At 48.7% G+C, this 16,316-nt stretch overlaps 1 protein-coding gene across 1 annotated transcript; it reads right to left on the bottom strand.

Annotated features, from left to right (window-relative positions):
- Positions 1–1,467: 1,467 nt before the first annotated feature.
- Positions 1,468–15,091, bottom strand: LOC122368456 (potassium voltage-gated channel protein Shab-like). Its single transcript, XM_043342393.1, has 6 exons — positions 14,479–15,091; positions 8,220–9,048; positions 7,879–7,975; positions 6,231–6,345; positions 3,926–4,041; positions 1,468–1,545 (listed from the first exon to the last, which is right to left on the bottom strand). Exons 1-5 carry the CDS (start codon positions 14,959–14,961, stop codon positions 3,961–3,963), a joined length of 1,605 nt encoding a protein of 534 aa, XP_043198328.1. The 5' UTR covers positions 14,962–15,091; the 3' UTR covers positions 1,468–1,545; positions 3,926–3,960.
- Between the last annotated feature and the right edge of the window lie 1,225 nt (positions 15,092–16,316).

The following is a 16,316-nucleotide window of genomic DNA, read 5'->3' as shown; positions in this document are numbered from 1 at the left end:
AGATTATTTATTAGCAGCGGCTATTGAAAGACGCAAAGCTATAAAAATGGACGACATTGAGGGAAACGCGTCCCTCGTTCTCTGGGTATAGCGGTAACGAAGCTCATGTCTATTTCAAAATGTTCGAAGGACGATTACCCCTGTCGTTGGCAAGCCGGCCATCTGGGTCAGTTGTTCACGAAGCAGTAGGCTGCGTATAGAGATATAATAGATTGCAAGGGCTCCATCATGTTGAAGCAGGAAATATTTAAAATATGCGATCCCTCACACCAACAGCCACCATGTTTCCTGCACCATGGGCTACACAACTTGCGAGAACTAATGCTGCATAGCGCAACAGCCAACAGCACCCAGGCCACTCGCCGCCACCTCCCCCTCACCTCAACCCCACCCGCCCCGTCCCGAGGCCATCTTCCCTACCCCATCTGGCAGGGCTGGGGTATGGACCCACTGCACGGCCTGTGACAGACCGATGGGACGCCGTCAGCCTATTTATCAGAAGGCAAAGTGAAAACAGAACGCGATCAGACGGCCATTGTGGCCGCACAAAGCCGACGGCGGGCCGAGAGAGGAGGAGAGATGTGTGGTGTGCTGCTGTCGGCCAGTCAGTCAGTTCTCCACAGAGACCCCTAGCGATCTGAGATATTTGGATGCACAGGGATGTGTAGATGGTTCGGCCTTGATTGCCTGGGGCTGTATGAGCCGCATGGGTTATTTGGATGACAAATGATGCACAGTTAAAAGCAGAGGCATTCGGAATTCAGCCACTGAAATCATTTCGTCTGTCTGGCATGCACCCAAACGTCCAACTCTTGCATAATAAACGCCGCCTCAAGGCCAGCTCTCCCAAAGCCTGAACCAGCCACAGTGACGGGGCATTTATTTTATGTAGGGATGTTTGCATTGCAAACGTCAAACATATGACCGCATTGAGAATATAAATAGTAAAATTAGGCTCCAAAGATATAATATCCGCAGCATTCATAGTGCTAAACATTTTTTCTATGAATAAATCAAATTTTCTTGTGGTGCTGTTTTATTTCTATTTAGCGTTTTAGCGTCTGGTTTCGCCTTTGATGTGACGCTAGGCACAGCTCCCATCGTCCATTTATGTGACAGGCCACGTGACGTGTGACAGGCAGTGTGACAGACGTCGCGTGACTCAGCCCGGGGTCGGCCGTGTCTGACGCCGCTCCCACTAAAGACGGTGTGATCCGCGCAGCGAGTCAGACCGATATGTCTCACCTCGTTCTGTCGTGCGCGGCGGGCGGCCGGGCTGTCGGCGGGGGCGGCGGGGGCGGCGGCGGGGGCGGGCACCAGCGGCGGCGGCAGCGCCGGGGCCGTCAGGTCGCCCTCGGACGGGTACGGGTGGGTGGGACAGGTAGCGAACGTGTCGCTGCTGGCCAGACTGAGCAGGTCCGGCTGGCTGCCGGGCCGCGAGTCAGTCTGCGGGGCGGCCGGCAGCGGCTGCAGCTCCAGGTCGGCGGCAGGACGCGCCGGCGGCTCGGACGGCCGCGCCGGCGCCGCGGCAGTCCTCGCAGGGTCCTGCGGCCACGGACGGGACACACGGTGACGACTCGGTAACGGTGACGGAGGTCACAGCATATGAGTCAGTTATGTTCAGGACATTACTCATGTCTGATGTAAGCGTGAGAACATACATGCGTAGCATTAACTATTGCTACACATTGATTTACATAAACATGCAGCACGACCGAGCCAGCGATTTTATATTCGTCTACACATGAAACGTGCGTTGGACATGAAGCAAAGAAACTAATGTCAAAATATCATAGGACGATAATTACGTTCTTCTCTAAATGATGCGTCAAGCCATTAAAAATATGTATGATAAGAGAAAAACATAAACAGCATAATAGCCATGTCACTAGCGAATGGCAGTCACATAAAAAATAAGAATGACAAGGAACATTTGTCGATAAAATGCATGGTAGAAAGAACAAATACTCCAATGATTTAGCTCTAGGTAACCAAGTAAGAGTCAATTTTATGGATATTATGTAGTGACGTTTTTTTCGACGAGTGTTGCGAGTGAGCTTGAACTTAAGTGGGCACTGGGAACCATGTGTTACATGACGCTACTGCAGTTTTGTGCATTACTGCTGTGATGATACCTAATGGACTCTTGAGTCCTGACCTTGACATTTTGACTCTACCGAATGGCCTATCGTTGTTAATTGATAATAACTTTTTATTCCATGTTCAATTCGGAAGAAGGTTCACCTTTTATCCAATTCATTGCATTATCTGTGAAATATTTTTGTGACCTTTTCCTGGTGCGATAGGCGCATGGAGGTGTTTTTCAGTTTCTCCATACTGTCTTATATTTCTCGCGAACTTCATATCTATTTTCACCACATCATTTCCCTTCCACTTCCCCGAACCGGCTAACCCTAACAGGACCTCGTATTTTCCTACGTCCGAGGAATTCCCCGACCCCGACCCCGGGACTGTATTTTCAATTTTCAGCGGCTCCGGCAGTACGATCGACCGTGTCCGAACTGTAGCGACCCAAGCACCGCATCACCGCCGGAAACGGGCGCCCGCGGCTCGGCCGTAAAGACGGTCACGCGCCGGATTCAGGCTCTAATTGGAACCTTCTCCTCTCCGTGCAACAATGCCACCGATCTCACTAAAAGCCGAGAGATTGAATCAGAGCGGCAGTGAGTTTCCGTATGATCTGCCTCGTGTATTTGGATTTTGTGACTAGGATGGTGAGAAGCATTTTTCCATGAGTTTTTGCACCGAAACATGTATGTTGTGTTGTTCCATAATGATACGTTGTGGTATGGTGTTTTGCTTCATTAATTTGTAAATTTATTTTGGTTTAAATGTTCTGCTTTGGTTACGATCATAGCGTTATCTAAATTTTCTTAGAAATAGGATCGCTTTAAAGTTATCCGATAAGTGATAGCTAGCTCAGATTTTTGGCCCAGCTGCATACCCTTACTAGCTACGACAACGGTCCATGCACTTAAAGGTAACACCCCGAATTTTCAAAGTCGGATGCGCACGGTAAAAGGCGGGGTTTCTACACTTAGACTTCTAGACTTGTAGACTTCTATGGCTCTTCGTTACACGTTCGCGGGTTGGTATAAAGCGACTAGTTAGGTACAGCTCAGCAGCAAGTCCTAAGACTGAAACATCCAATGCGTAGAAACATAAGGAATTGGCTATCAAATTTATCGTGCATTTTTGATGGAATCTCTAAAGCTATCATATTTGATTGCATTTCTATCTCGGACCTGTTTTTAATGACCGTTGCTATTTTTGGTATTTTCCTTGATTATCAACCATGTTTCTAACGAAAAGATTTGTTGTTGCTACCAACTAGTCTATCAAAAGCGTGGACACGAATGCCTCTAAGGGTTTTAAGCCATCAAAAAGAACTAATTGGTAGATGCTTCATTTTACAAACACATCAAAATTGTTCGTATTTAACTCATGGATTGGCAACCGGTGATCAATAGCCTGGTTTGGAAGCCTGCTGTCGACAACTGTTGTCAGTGCGACTTAAATTTGCAGCCGGTTTGATAGAAATTCCATTCAGCAGCTAGCTTCCGTTAATGCCCAGTGTTCACAGAGCATGTCTTGCTAATGTTCGGTCGTCGTTCAAACCACCGGTATGAAGCAGGCAAAAGGCATCTGGGCCAGAGCAGTCTTAGGATTTAAAAAGACACTTGGGACTGACGACTGGCATCCAATGGCCGATGGGTTAGGCTAGGCACAGTCTGCATTCTGGCTTATATTTGGATAACGACATCTGGTCCGCTACTGACTACTGGATAACAACTGTCTGCTGCTGACTACTGGATACGTGCAGCCTCTTGCTGCTGGCTGGTGGCTACTGCCTGCCTACTGGCGCGGAGGTCGCTGCGCCCGCGGCGCCGGAGGTGGGGCTTACCTGAGCAGTGGATGAGCTAAGAGAATTATTGAGCGTTACTGAGAGGTCTCGGTCTGCGTGAGCGGCAGCGGCGCGAGGCGCGCGCCGTTTTCGGTCGGCTCCCGGCCGGTCAGCGCCTGTAGGCAGGAAAGAGGCCGTCCGGTCGGCGGCGCGGCGCCCGCCAGCTGCCGGCCGCCGCCCGACGCATGCGAGCTGCACCGATCAGCCGCAGACACAGCTCTGCTAGAAGCTCACAGCTATGTACGGCATGAGGCAACGCAGTGTCAAACGGGCCGCCGGCTTCCTGAGCATCTCTGCCTCGTGATAGGTGAAGAAGAAATACGCCACGATCAGTTTGAAAAATTAGCAAGTGCTGACACCACTGAGGCAGAAAAGCATGGCCATTTACTCACAGCACGATACTCAAATGAATCACAAGACGATAGCGAGAAAAGATTGTGCAAGCTACCTGAACCTATCATTCAGTCTTTCTAAATTGTTGTGTGAGTACTGATTAGGTGTAACGGTGAAGTAGCTGAAGCCTGTGATTCTAAATAAAAACATCACATGATGATTTGTCAGTTATTGCAATGAGCGTGTCCGTGCGTTCCGATTCTTACGAAGAAAAGACGACTGCCGCTAAGCGATATTTGAGATGTGCCCATTGATCGACAAATAGTGTCAAGGTCAGGTCAACAAGCGTCTCGATCACAAACACTTGATACGAGAAATGAGATAAATTCGTGTTATATTTTGGTCATCTTAGCGTTCTAAAGGATTGTTTCATTATTGACATTAAAAGAACGAATACATTGGAAATCCTTAGTTATGGCAAAACTGGCAACAGTGACCTACCAAGATTATGTTTTGATGCTGATAATAATAAGCTTTTCTGCATCTGGTGCGAATTACTTTGTAAACTTCTTTTCTCGTGAACGATTTTGTCAGTGCCAGGAGTTAAACATGGTCCCAAATAATTTCCTCACAGAGTAGTGAAATGTCTCGATTCTTAACGAATCAAATACTTCTTAAAATAAAATTGGGTAATGCTTAACAATTCCCAGTAAAACATAACCACTAACAGTTGTCTTTCCGTGAACGAGTAATCAAAATGTGCTAAAATGCCTTCCTAAAAGTAATAATACGGCAATCACTCCAAAGCACATGCGTGCGTATTACGAGTAGGTATACTGTTCATTCTCGTTTGCAGCATAACGCAAAATGTGTGCTATGTGCATTGCAAAGGCAGCATCCAATGCGTTCATTGCTGGTGAGCCCCAGTCAGTGGCAGCTGTGCCGTATAAGCAGCATCTTTTGTTTCACGCTCTGCAGACCCAAGGTCTGTGGAAGGCCAGTCGGTGATAGAATAGCGTGCGATGTGTCCTGTAGGTGGATTTAGGTATCCTAATCACTAATTCACGTTTGACAATCAGCTGAGTAAAGCAAAACAAGTGCCCAACCAGGCACAATAGAAGAATGCACCAGCTTTGCAGTGTGCGAACAAACGTGAAGAGTGCAAATTTGGGTAACTCATTTTTTTTTAATTTCCACTCTGATGCAACTTTGGTCATACGATGGCAATATAAAAGTAGATCACAACTGTCTGTGAGCTATAAAGACAAAGCGAAATCCACAGCTTAATATATGGTATCACTTTATCTTGATCCGCCAATTTATGTAGATCAGCACTCGGGCTTCATAGGGCCGGGCTTCGAGCCTCGGAAAATATCGTCCTGGCGAGATTGCGATTCGGTCCGCGCTGATATCGCACAGAAGGCCGTAAAACAGCGACTCTGGATTACGGGTCGGCTGGGCGGGCCATCAGCCGGGCCTGGGTCGCGTGTCCAGCCGAACAAGACGCATCGACCCACCGGACCGACCGACAACATATCAGTCATTTTGGGCAGCGGCAAGATGGCCCTTCGACCGGCCCTTCAGCCATGCAAGGCGAGAATTCAATAAATGACTTTTTTAATTAGAGCATGGACTAATGGAGTAGATTGTTGAGGTATTAATGGTGCAGACCAGTGTTATAATGAGCGCTTGGGCTTATTATACCCGGGCATATTTTTTCCATTTCTGTTTTAAAATATCATTTTGGGCAGGCATTCATTTCTGTTTTGTCCAAGGCTGGTTGTGATTGAACTTCTGTGTGACTATGACTGGATGTGTTCCATGTGGGTGTCCTATCAGTGACTCTGTGTGCCTGTGTTTTCCGCGCTAGTGGATGTTTGTTTTCCCCGCGGCACTGTGCACTAGCTGTTTCCCTGTCACTGTGCACTGCCCGTGTTTCCCGTGCCCGTGCGCTGCCCCATGCGGCACTCACGGCCGGGGAGATGGCGTTGAGCGCGTGCACGCCGTGCAGTCGCCGCTCGGGCGTGCCGTGCTCCTTCCGCGTGGTGCCCGGAGACGCGGCCGACATCTCGCCACCGCCGACAGGCCTGTCGGCACACAATCAGCAGGGTCAGAGACAAAGATACGGCGGATACAAACAGCAGCATCCCAAGCCAACGCTCAGTGTAGCTCCAACGTATCTACAAAACGTGCACCGAGCGCCGGCCGCTTGAGTCGAAATTGTTCTTTATCCGTATCGCAGCCTACCGCTCAGCGGTGCAGTTGTGGAGTCTGGCGGTACAGTATAACTTCAGGCGTCAACTACTAGTGCCATCTATCGGCTGGGAGGATAACTAAGCAACATTCGTCTGTGGCGCAGTACGCTGAGCGTGAACAACTTGCTACCACTGAGTGGAAGCAGACGAACAATGTATGTCGTTATCATCGCTATATCGTAAGGTTAACAAATATAAGATACATGCGCTCATCTCGTCATTTGCAGCCCTTTCAGGTCGAACCTGTTAGGGTAAAGAAGCAAGCAAAGAGAAAAGTTCGAGGTGGTACACTGACCACTGTCCTGTTTTATGAGACACGATGGTAAATTTATAGTTCTGCGGGATACCCAAAGTTTCGGATACACGGTAGGGCTGGTTCTCTCAGCGTAAAACTTCGGGAATTTGTGATGTCGCAAAGTCGACCTCAAAACTAAAGCGCTGTGCCGTTCAGGTGAGTCCATTTGAAAAGACCATTTTATTTAAAAAAAAAAATAGAACAACTCCATTGTCTATGTGAATGGATTCCCGACGGAACTAAGAGTAATCACTTCAAGGAAATATTAAATTAAGTGTGATTGAAATAAATCAATGGCTGCTGCTTAGTGACTTTCGAATAGACTTCATGTAACCATTCATTGCATCAGCAGACGATTTATAGAAGTAAACGAATTCGGAAATAATGCGCCGGAGACATTCCTTTATCTCATAATGGGACACTAGGCCATTAGTGGGTCCATAAGATGGCCAATGAGGCCATAGTTTTTCCGTTGGAGCTTAATGGTGCAGATCCACAGACAATCACTCTTATCTGGTCCAATTCTACTTGTGTATAGGCTGGGTCACAGGGTAAAGTATCATTAATTCCATGTTACGAGGCTGATGTTTGCTCTTACCATAGAGGTTACCATAGAGGTTGTTTCTAAATATTTGAAGAATTCGTTGTTGCCAAAAGAGCAGTACCTATGTAAGCATATAAAACCAAACTATACGTAAACGTCACTACAAAAAGAGAATGGCTATGGTCAGACTAAAAAAGCATCTCCCATCTCGGATGGTTGCAGAATTTTGGCGTGACTATTGACTAACCATTCCCGTATTTTGTATTCCAATGCATTTTTAGAAATTGGCCATCATCATCCATCGCAAGATTGAGTAATCCCAAACCATATTTACGGCTGGTTTCGCGCTAACAGTATCACCCAATCATGCCCACAAGACGCCGAGAGGCTGAGTTATTTGCCACAGGCGGTACTAATCTGGACTCGATAGTGAGTCCATTTATAGATTGACTGTGACATGTGCGGTACGTTCGAGAGCAGAGCCGACCGGAGCTGAGGTCAGCTCTTGGAGGAGCCACCTACTGACCTCGTGTTGAGCTGGTTGGCGCTCAGCTGCGGCGAGCGCTTCTCGTCATTTTCGGCCACGTGGATGTTGGTGGCTCCCTCGTCTGGCAGTCGACCGTCTGAAGACAGTTGTAGTACCGAGTCATCGCCAACGATATGGTGGAACAAGTTCACAAAACACATCAATTCAAAAATAGGATGATATGCTGAATGTTAGATGGTTAGCTATGATAATGAATATACGACAAAAATATACGAACCTAAGGTTACATACAATAATGCAGATATGTAAATCGCTTTATCCCACTCAACCTTAGCCGTTTCCCATAATTTGATTACCGGACGCCAGCTCCAGAACCGCACCTGGATCCAGCATGACGTCCACGATGCCGATGGGCTTGACGAAGGCGTCGCGCAGGTTGACGTCGCTGATGCTGTTGTTGCTGCCCTCTCGGCGGGCCTTCTCGAGCGCCTCGCGCCGCTTCATGGCCTTCTCGCGCATCATCTGGCTCTTGTAGAACTCGGCGAAGTTGTTGACGATGATGGGGATGGGCAGGGCAATGACCAGCACCCCGCAGATGGCACACACGGCGCCGATCACCTTTCCCAGCGTGGTGATCGGATAGGCGTCCCCGTACCCCACCGTGGTCATAGTGATCAGGGCCCACCAGAACGTGTGCGGGATGCTACCGTAGTCCTCCGGATTGTGGTCCTTCTCGGCAAAGTAGGCCAGGCTGGAGAATATGAGGACGGTGATGGCGAGGAACATGAGCAGCAGACCCAGCTCCTTGTAGGAGTTTCGGAGGGTGAAGCCCAGACTCTGAAGGCCAGTCGAGTGGCGCGCCAGCTTCAGGATGCGCAGGATTCGCATGATACGGAATATGGCGATTACCCGCCGCACGTCGTCGAACTTTGACTCGGACGAGTCAGAGTCCAGGGGGAACAGGGACACGTAGAACGGCATGATCGCCAGCAGGTCGATAATATTCATGGCGCCCTTGAAAAACTGCCACTTATTTGGCGAGGCGGCGAACCGCAGGAGGTACTCTATGGTGAACCATGTGATACAAACGGTCTCCACTTGGAACAGGGCCTTATTGTCCTCCCCATCCTGCTGCAGGGAAGGCATTGTGTTGAGCACTAGGGATGTGGTTGAGACTACGATGAAAAGTACAGAGATAATGGCGAGAACCTGCAAGAAATAACGAAATTTCGTCAAAGAATTATGCAAATAATTATGTCTCTCTTCCCAGCTTGTTCGTCAACGCATCAAATGAACCAGAGTATGCTGTTCACTGTTCAGCCAATTGAAAAAGGTGACCTTTTACAATATTCTACTTCCTTTACCTGTTCCGAGCCGGGGTTCAAATTTTTTGTTGGAGTCTAGCAGATACGTGGCTCGATTTTTTCCTTGAATCTTGAGAAAAATGTTTAACCCCTTTTTATAAGCGATTTTACAGCAACAACATTGCAGCTCGGTTTTTAACCAATTTATGTACATAGGTACATAGAAACGTTTCAACTAGGTGAGCTTACTTAGAGCAGCCTTCACCGTATGGGCGTTTGGATTCAATAAGCACAAATGCATCAGTAGTTGATATATATATATATATTTTGTCTAGCCTGTATCGTTTTTGCGCCAAATAAGTTTCTTCGATATTCTATAGAAAGCAGTCAACCACTTCAGCGCTTATTCATTTAAGGATGTGCATTGTGCAGGTGTCAATTTCCTTGCGTTCGGTACGGGCTCACGTGGAAGAGGATGAAGAAGGGCGCCCCTAAAGTTCTGACCAGGCTGCTTATCCATGTGTCAAAAAGTTCAATAACGTAGGGGCTTCTATTCCCGATTGGCGGGAAGACGATCCGATATCTTTAGTGGGAAAATACAAACCTGTTTGAAGGAAGAGCCAGTTGGCGCGACTTATTGAGCGAAAACTATAACCTGTTAACCTTCGGACAGTCGAATTTCGTCAAATAGGCCTCTCCATTATGCCGGGAGTCCATACAAATGAGAATGACCGTCTCCCTTATGTTCTGATATCTAATTTGACCTTGGAGTCCTAATGCTAAAAATATCTTCGTCTGAGTTCACATCCTACAAGTTATACGAGATGGTTCTAAGTGCAGCTTCTAAAACCTTAACAAATATGCCGGAATATATATGCCATAGGACGAAAAAAGTCCCAACACCCCAATCCAAACGTATCACTTATTCCAGCCCCGGCTCGGTCGAGGTAAAAACAACTACGTGGGCAATGCCAGACAAACGCTTGCCTACACTCTTTACAAACTTGAGCTAAAGCAGCATTATACTTAACTATTTTTAACACGGCCATTCGATAGCTACTGAGGTTAATTTTTAATATAAAGCATATCTATTGTTACAACGCCAGCATCTGTTCCATGCTTGTATCTCATTTGCTCCATAAAATAGCAACCAAACGTTAATTATCTTGGATTAATTATCAAGTAGTTAGTACTAAGTAAACAGCGAAATGCAGTCTACGAATGTATCCGTAAACATAATTTGTTAGTCACATCTCACAGCAAAAGCGTGCTTTTCCCATAATGCAATACACATCACATTAAACTTGCCTAGATGCTCATTTAAAAAGGGAAGCATTACACACAAAAAAATGATCAGCACCAGTGTGAAATCTAGGCTATTCTTTGCTCGCAATGCACATAAAAGCTAACGATAGAGCTAGAATGAAAATGATAGTCAGGTGGCTTTGGGGATTGTTTCTGAATTTATACAAAAGCAAAAAAGAAATGTTTTTGATGGATGTCTAAAAGGAAGGACCTATTGGTCAGTTCTAACGGCGAGCCTTCAATTATGTAACTCTATCTAATGTAAGACCGACGCGGGAGGTCATCATCAAATGGCCGCACCCCTGAAAGGTCAGCCGAGAGAAGATGATTCCCTCAAACAATTAGGTGCCTCCTCTGCGGGACGGGAAAAGTGGGCCTCAGTAATGGAATCAGAGACGATCCATGATCGAGGAGGCTGGAACCGGACCTTTTGGGAGGGACTCTGAGTACCACCCCTTGCCGGGGAGGGGGCGGGGTCCCGGGCCGTGAGGGGCCGCGGGGCGCCGGCACCACGGGCGCCCGGCTGGTGACGGCCGGCCGGAGCCAGTGGTGCCGGCGCCCCGCGGCCAGTGAGGGCAGAGCGCTGGTGCATCGCCGCTGCCCAACCCCAGCACAAGCAGCCAGAGCGGCGGCCGGCCGGCCAGGCCTGCCGACAGAACAGACACCAACACCGACACACCGACACGGAGATGGGCGCCGGCGGCCGGCCGGTCCCACCGACCGACCGGGCCGTCGGCGCCGGGCGCAGCGGGGGCGGCGGTGCGCGGGACACGGGGCACCGGGCGCAGACCGGGGGAGGGGGGGGGACACTCAGGCGGCTACACGGCCAACATCCAGCCACATATGGAGCGTGCGGACCGGCCACGCGGGCAGCCGCAGATGCCGGCAACATCGGACACTGACGAACTTCCTCCGGTAGCATATAAATTAGTGTTAATGTTGAGAGGTCGCTAGGACCAACGAATGAACTTATGACGACACACAGGCGGAAAGATAACCTCAAAACCCTTGTCTTAAAAAGAGAGCAAATAAGACATTTGCTGCCTATCATTAAGAGCACGAATAAAAGGGAACAATAATACACCTTTCAGCATGTCTGCATGTACAGTTAACCTTAGCACAAATTCATAGATGCTTATTTCAATGAATGATTGGATCGCACAACTTTAGAATAGAAAGCTGAACAGGAGACGGTGCCAAATAATTGAACAGGGAGCATGCATCGGAGAATGTATCAGAAGCATTCGTAACTTGATCATTTTGGGGATGATCATGGGCAAACATGGCCCGAAAATGTGCAAAAAAAAGGAATAACTTAACTTTATACAGTATGATTTTATCTCTCGTATGCTATCCATAAGAAAGTGATGCGCGATCACTTGGATTAGCATCAAACAGAATCAGCAAACTTATACACAAACTGCAACGACATAACCAATGAATATAATCTCCAAAACTGCAAATAATTCATCTGTTTTCATTGCAAATGGTCCAACTAGAAGCGCATAAGAACGCAACCTCAGACAAGAAGGGGAAATTCAGTACTTTTGTCTTTTCCTTAAAAGGCGATAAGTCTGTTTAATTTCAGATGGGGAAAAAATCTCATCTTTGTGAGTGCAAAACAAAAGCAGGGCCTCAAAAAGCGCCAGATACTGTGAATGTCTCAAGAGTCCGGTAACAGATAAATCAATGAACTATACTGTCAACTGACTTATGTGGAACCTGTACGCTAAAAATAGTGATACAAACGGGAATGTAATAAAATAGACTGAATTTTAAAGGCCTTCAGCCTAAAATTTAACTGCCGTTAGAAAATATTTATCGCCTCTTAGGAGAAACTGGTAGCATGCAGAAAAACGTTTCGACGCGCCTTCTAAAGGGTTTCCAATCGAATATATAGAATAAGCTGCATAGTCTTTTTTTACAATGCCTTAACAAAAAAACTTCTAGCATGCAATATATACCCACTTGCTTAAGAATTGGCTTTTATTTGTAGTTGTAAAAGCCCTAAATTCATTTCTTTATTGCGCAATGATATATACGGTAATTCGGTAAATATATAGATTTTCTTTGCTGACAGCAGTTGCTGAACAACTTTTAAATCAATGGAAGAAGAGACCTCTTGGCAATAACACTTCAAGCAAACATGAATAGCCATGCGAAGTGTTAAAGCATTCGGCAGCGTAGCATCCTTATTACATGCCAGGGATAAGTAAAGTCATGCAGTACACATGCAGTCGCATGCATGGGCCACTTTGAGCCGGCATGCACCCACCCCTGAGTGATATATCTGCTCCGCCCTGAGCCGTGGATCGAAAGGCGAGGCCACCTTTTCAGCCAGTCTCCATTTATAATATTGGCTGACCCAGGATTTCTCAGTGTCAGACGATGACTTTTACCGGCGCCCAGTTCCCTTCATTAACCCGCGCCCTGCTGGGGGGGGGGGTGTTTGAACACCCCCCCTTGTGGTTTTTCGCGAATATCTCAAAAACGGCGGCGCGGAGCGCCGCCCTTTTTGGTACACCTTATCATACATCAATTCTACACATGTTGTGAAAATTTCAGACCAAGGTCATTCAAGGTCAGGTCACCAGGTCACTTGAAGTGACTTCACCTCATAAAAAGTTTCAATGTCTGTCATAGCTACACCGAGTGACCGATCGCTTTGAAACTTTCAGCGATTGCTAAGAGCAATAGCATGTACAAAATGTATATCTCAGAATTTTGATATCGATGACCTAAGGTCAGGTCAATTTTGCGACCTCCCCATTATAAGTCAATGGGAGAAAATTGAAATGCGCCTCTTTTGGACGAAAGACATTATAAACACTCCCAAACACTGAATTACAAGTGGTTTAGACACACTGAACATGAAAATGGTGTCCGTGACCCCTGTTTATGCCCTGAGGTCATCTTAGGTCACGAATGGTATCTAACAGTTTTTCGCAAATAACTTTTGATAGAAGCATGCTAGAGCGATGAAAACGCCTTAGATGTGTTCAGCTCGACGATACGGATCGACTGATATGCAACATGACCCTTTCCGGTCAGGTCATGACCTTGACCTGAGGTCAAATTTTCAAGTTGACCTTTCAAGGTCAAGTTATAGTTCATTCGATGCGTCTTGACGAGAGGAACACGATGCCGGTACAAGTAAGCTCGTACAAGGCTTGGGTCAAAAGTTATTGCAGAAAAACTGTTTCCGAAAAAATCGGCTATTTTTGCAGTTTTTGCCCCCTGCAGGCAAAACCGTTGACGTTAGGTCAAATCTGAGAGAATTACTCAGAAAGGGCGTTACTAGGGCTATCGAATGCGCTTTTCCGCGGCGCTGTAGCTCTATTGGTTCCCGAGTTATGCGTTGGCTTCTTGGAAATTGTCGACCTTCGACCTGGAAATCGGCGAAATTTTGCCTTCAATGACCTCTGGTGACCTGACCTTTGACCTGACCAAAAAATTGACCGAAGTGATTTCGTCATTATTTTTGACGCTCTTTCGAACGCCGCCTTCCGCGTATCGCTACGTGGCCCAGGAGCCGAGTTAGAAGGGGGGGTGTTCAAACACCCCCCCAGCAGGGCGTGGAAATCCAGGACCCCCAGCAGGGCGCGGGTTAACTGTGTTCTTTGCCATCTTCAGTGAGCTGTGTTCCCCCAATGTGTTAATCGAGCTTCTGTCGTAGGCGATGTCAGCAAAGGTATGCTTCGTTTAAAAAAACATCCAAAACAGCCCAACCAGTTACTTTTCGGTTATCTATTCAATTAGGTGCTTTCCTATTTTTCTTATTAGGAAAGAGCTTTCCATTTCATCGTATATTTTCTATTAAATTCCCTGCGATATATCTCCCGGCATCTCAAAGAACCAGCCCCAAATTGAATGTCCTGCCTCGATCCCCACCAATGCGCTCTTCACATACGAGCACACCCCACTTCCGTCAACCAGATCCCCTCTCTGTGACTCCGAACCGATCCCAGTCCCACTAACGGGGGATCTGACCGGACCCCACTCACCAGTGATCTGAACCGACCCCACTCACCCGGGCGGCGAGAGAAGTGGTGGGCTTCTCCATCAGGTCCCAGAGGAACTTTTGGTACTGGGCCAACTTCCCTGTACCAAACTGGTCCGTATCTGCCGCCGCCAGCGAGTCGGCCTCCTTCTTCATCTCATCGTTGACATACTCGCGGCGCGTGTGGTACTTGTGCTGGCAGCACGACTCCAGGTACAGTTCGTCGATGCCCCAGTACTCGAGGTCCTCGCTGAAGGCGATCACACACATCTCCTCCACCAGGTGCAGCTTTCCCGTGCGGTAGAAGTTGAGGATGCTGCAGAACGAGCGCGGGTGCCGGTCGAAAAAGAACTCATTCTCCATCAGGGAGTACTCGTCACACACGGTCAGGATGTCCTCGTGGGTGTTGCAGCCCTTCAGCTTCCCCAGCCGTGTGCGCGGCAGCCGCTCCAGGGTTGACCAGAGCACCTCGTTGCGGACACCGCCCACGTTGATGACCACCCGTTTGTTCATGGCCTTGACGCGGATGATGGTGGCCGGCTCGGGGGGCGGCGGTGCCAGCGCCTTGCGCAGAGCGGCGACGGTGAGTCCGCCGGCCCGCTGGCTGGCGGCGCTGGCAGGCCGGTTGGAGGTGCCGCCGCCGCCCCCGCCCCCGCCGCCGCCGCCCCCGCCGCCGCCCCCGCCGCCGCCGCCCTCCGACTTATTGTCCATCGCCGACTTCCTGAGGAACAGAGGAGAGTGGGGTGAACAACTGACATGGACACGATGTTTGTTTGAAACTGGTTTTCGTCATGAACAGTTACTACATTGATGCCTTCTCAGTGATCTGTGTATGCTGACATGTCCAGTAATTTATTAGGTTAGGTTCAATAATGGCACGAGCCATGCGGTACGCATCATTTCATTATCGATAGACCATTTCCACGACACCAAAACACGCTCTATGCGTCCATGTCCGTATTTCTATTTCAGCATAGCTCAGCTATTGTTGGTGTCGGGACGTGCCATCACAAAAGTAGGCCAGTCTCACGACCATCAGGCGTCCCATAACGAGCCACACTTGTCAGTGTCATTGAGGAGGTCAACCAACCCAGCTGAGGTCCATTCAGCCGGCGGCCGGCGACACGCGCGCTGAATATAACCTCGCTGCCCGCCGCGGCCACAGACAGACACTATCTGGGTATGAATGCGTGCATATACATGCCAACTCCGAAATCTACTCCCGAGTGCCACCCCGACCGCTGGAATCGGTTTCCCCGGAACATCGTCCGTCTCACCAGGCCATTTCCAGTATCCGCACGATAATGCAACGGACGTGATACACCACATCCAGCCGTGATAAAAGTTTCAAGAATCGCAGCAACACTCACCCTCCCATCTCCGCTCGGACGACATCCATCTGATTCCTGGATTACGTGACAATCACCTATCTCAGACGGGTCCTTTAGAGCATATTGCCCTGTTGGCGGTCCCCACCATCCCTTTTGCTGCCGATAATCGGTGGTCCCGGCAGGCGTGTTTGACTGCGGTTTTGTGCTAGGTTTCGTCAGTGTGGGCCCATTTTTCGGCCGGTTTTCTCGCCACTGCAGGAGGCGTGACACGGCACGCGGCGGCGATTACGAGTCGGACGTCTGATGCGGCGGTCCGGGCGGCTCGGATCGATGGCAGCCGCCGCCGCCGCCGCCGCCGCCAACGCTACAGCGCCGACCTAGAGAGGGCTGCCGGGGAGTCCAGCGGAGAGTCGCGTAACGACCATCAACGGCGTAACGACTGACCAACACCAAACAGAGCTGCGCAGATGGTGTCAGGTCGTCCCATCGGACAGAGCGACCGGAGGGTTTCCGTCACACTGACCGGAGCGGGCGTGT

This window comes from Amphibalanus amphitrite, unplaced genomic scaffold (assembly GCF_019059575.1).
Source record: "Amphibalanus amphitrite isolate SeventyFive unplaced genomic scaffold, NRLGWU_Aamphi_draft 000948F_arrow, whole genome shotgun sequence".
NCBI lineage: Eukaryota > Metazoa > Arthropoda > Thecostraca > Balanomorpha > Balanidae > Amphibalanus > Amphibalanus amphitrite.
Note: the sequence above shows the minus strand (reverse complement) of the source record. Positions and strands in the feature narration are given on the sequence as shown.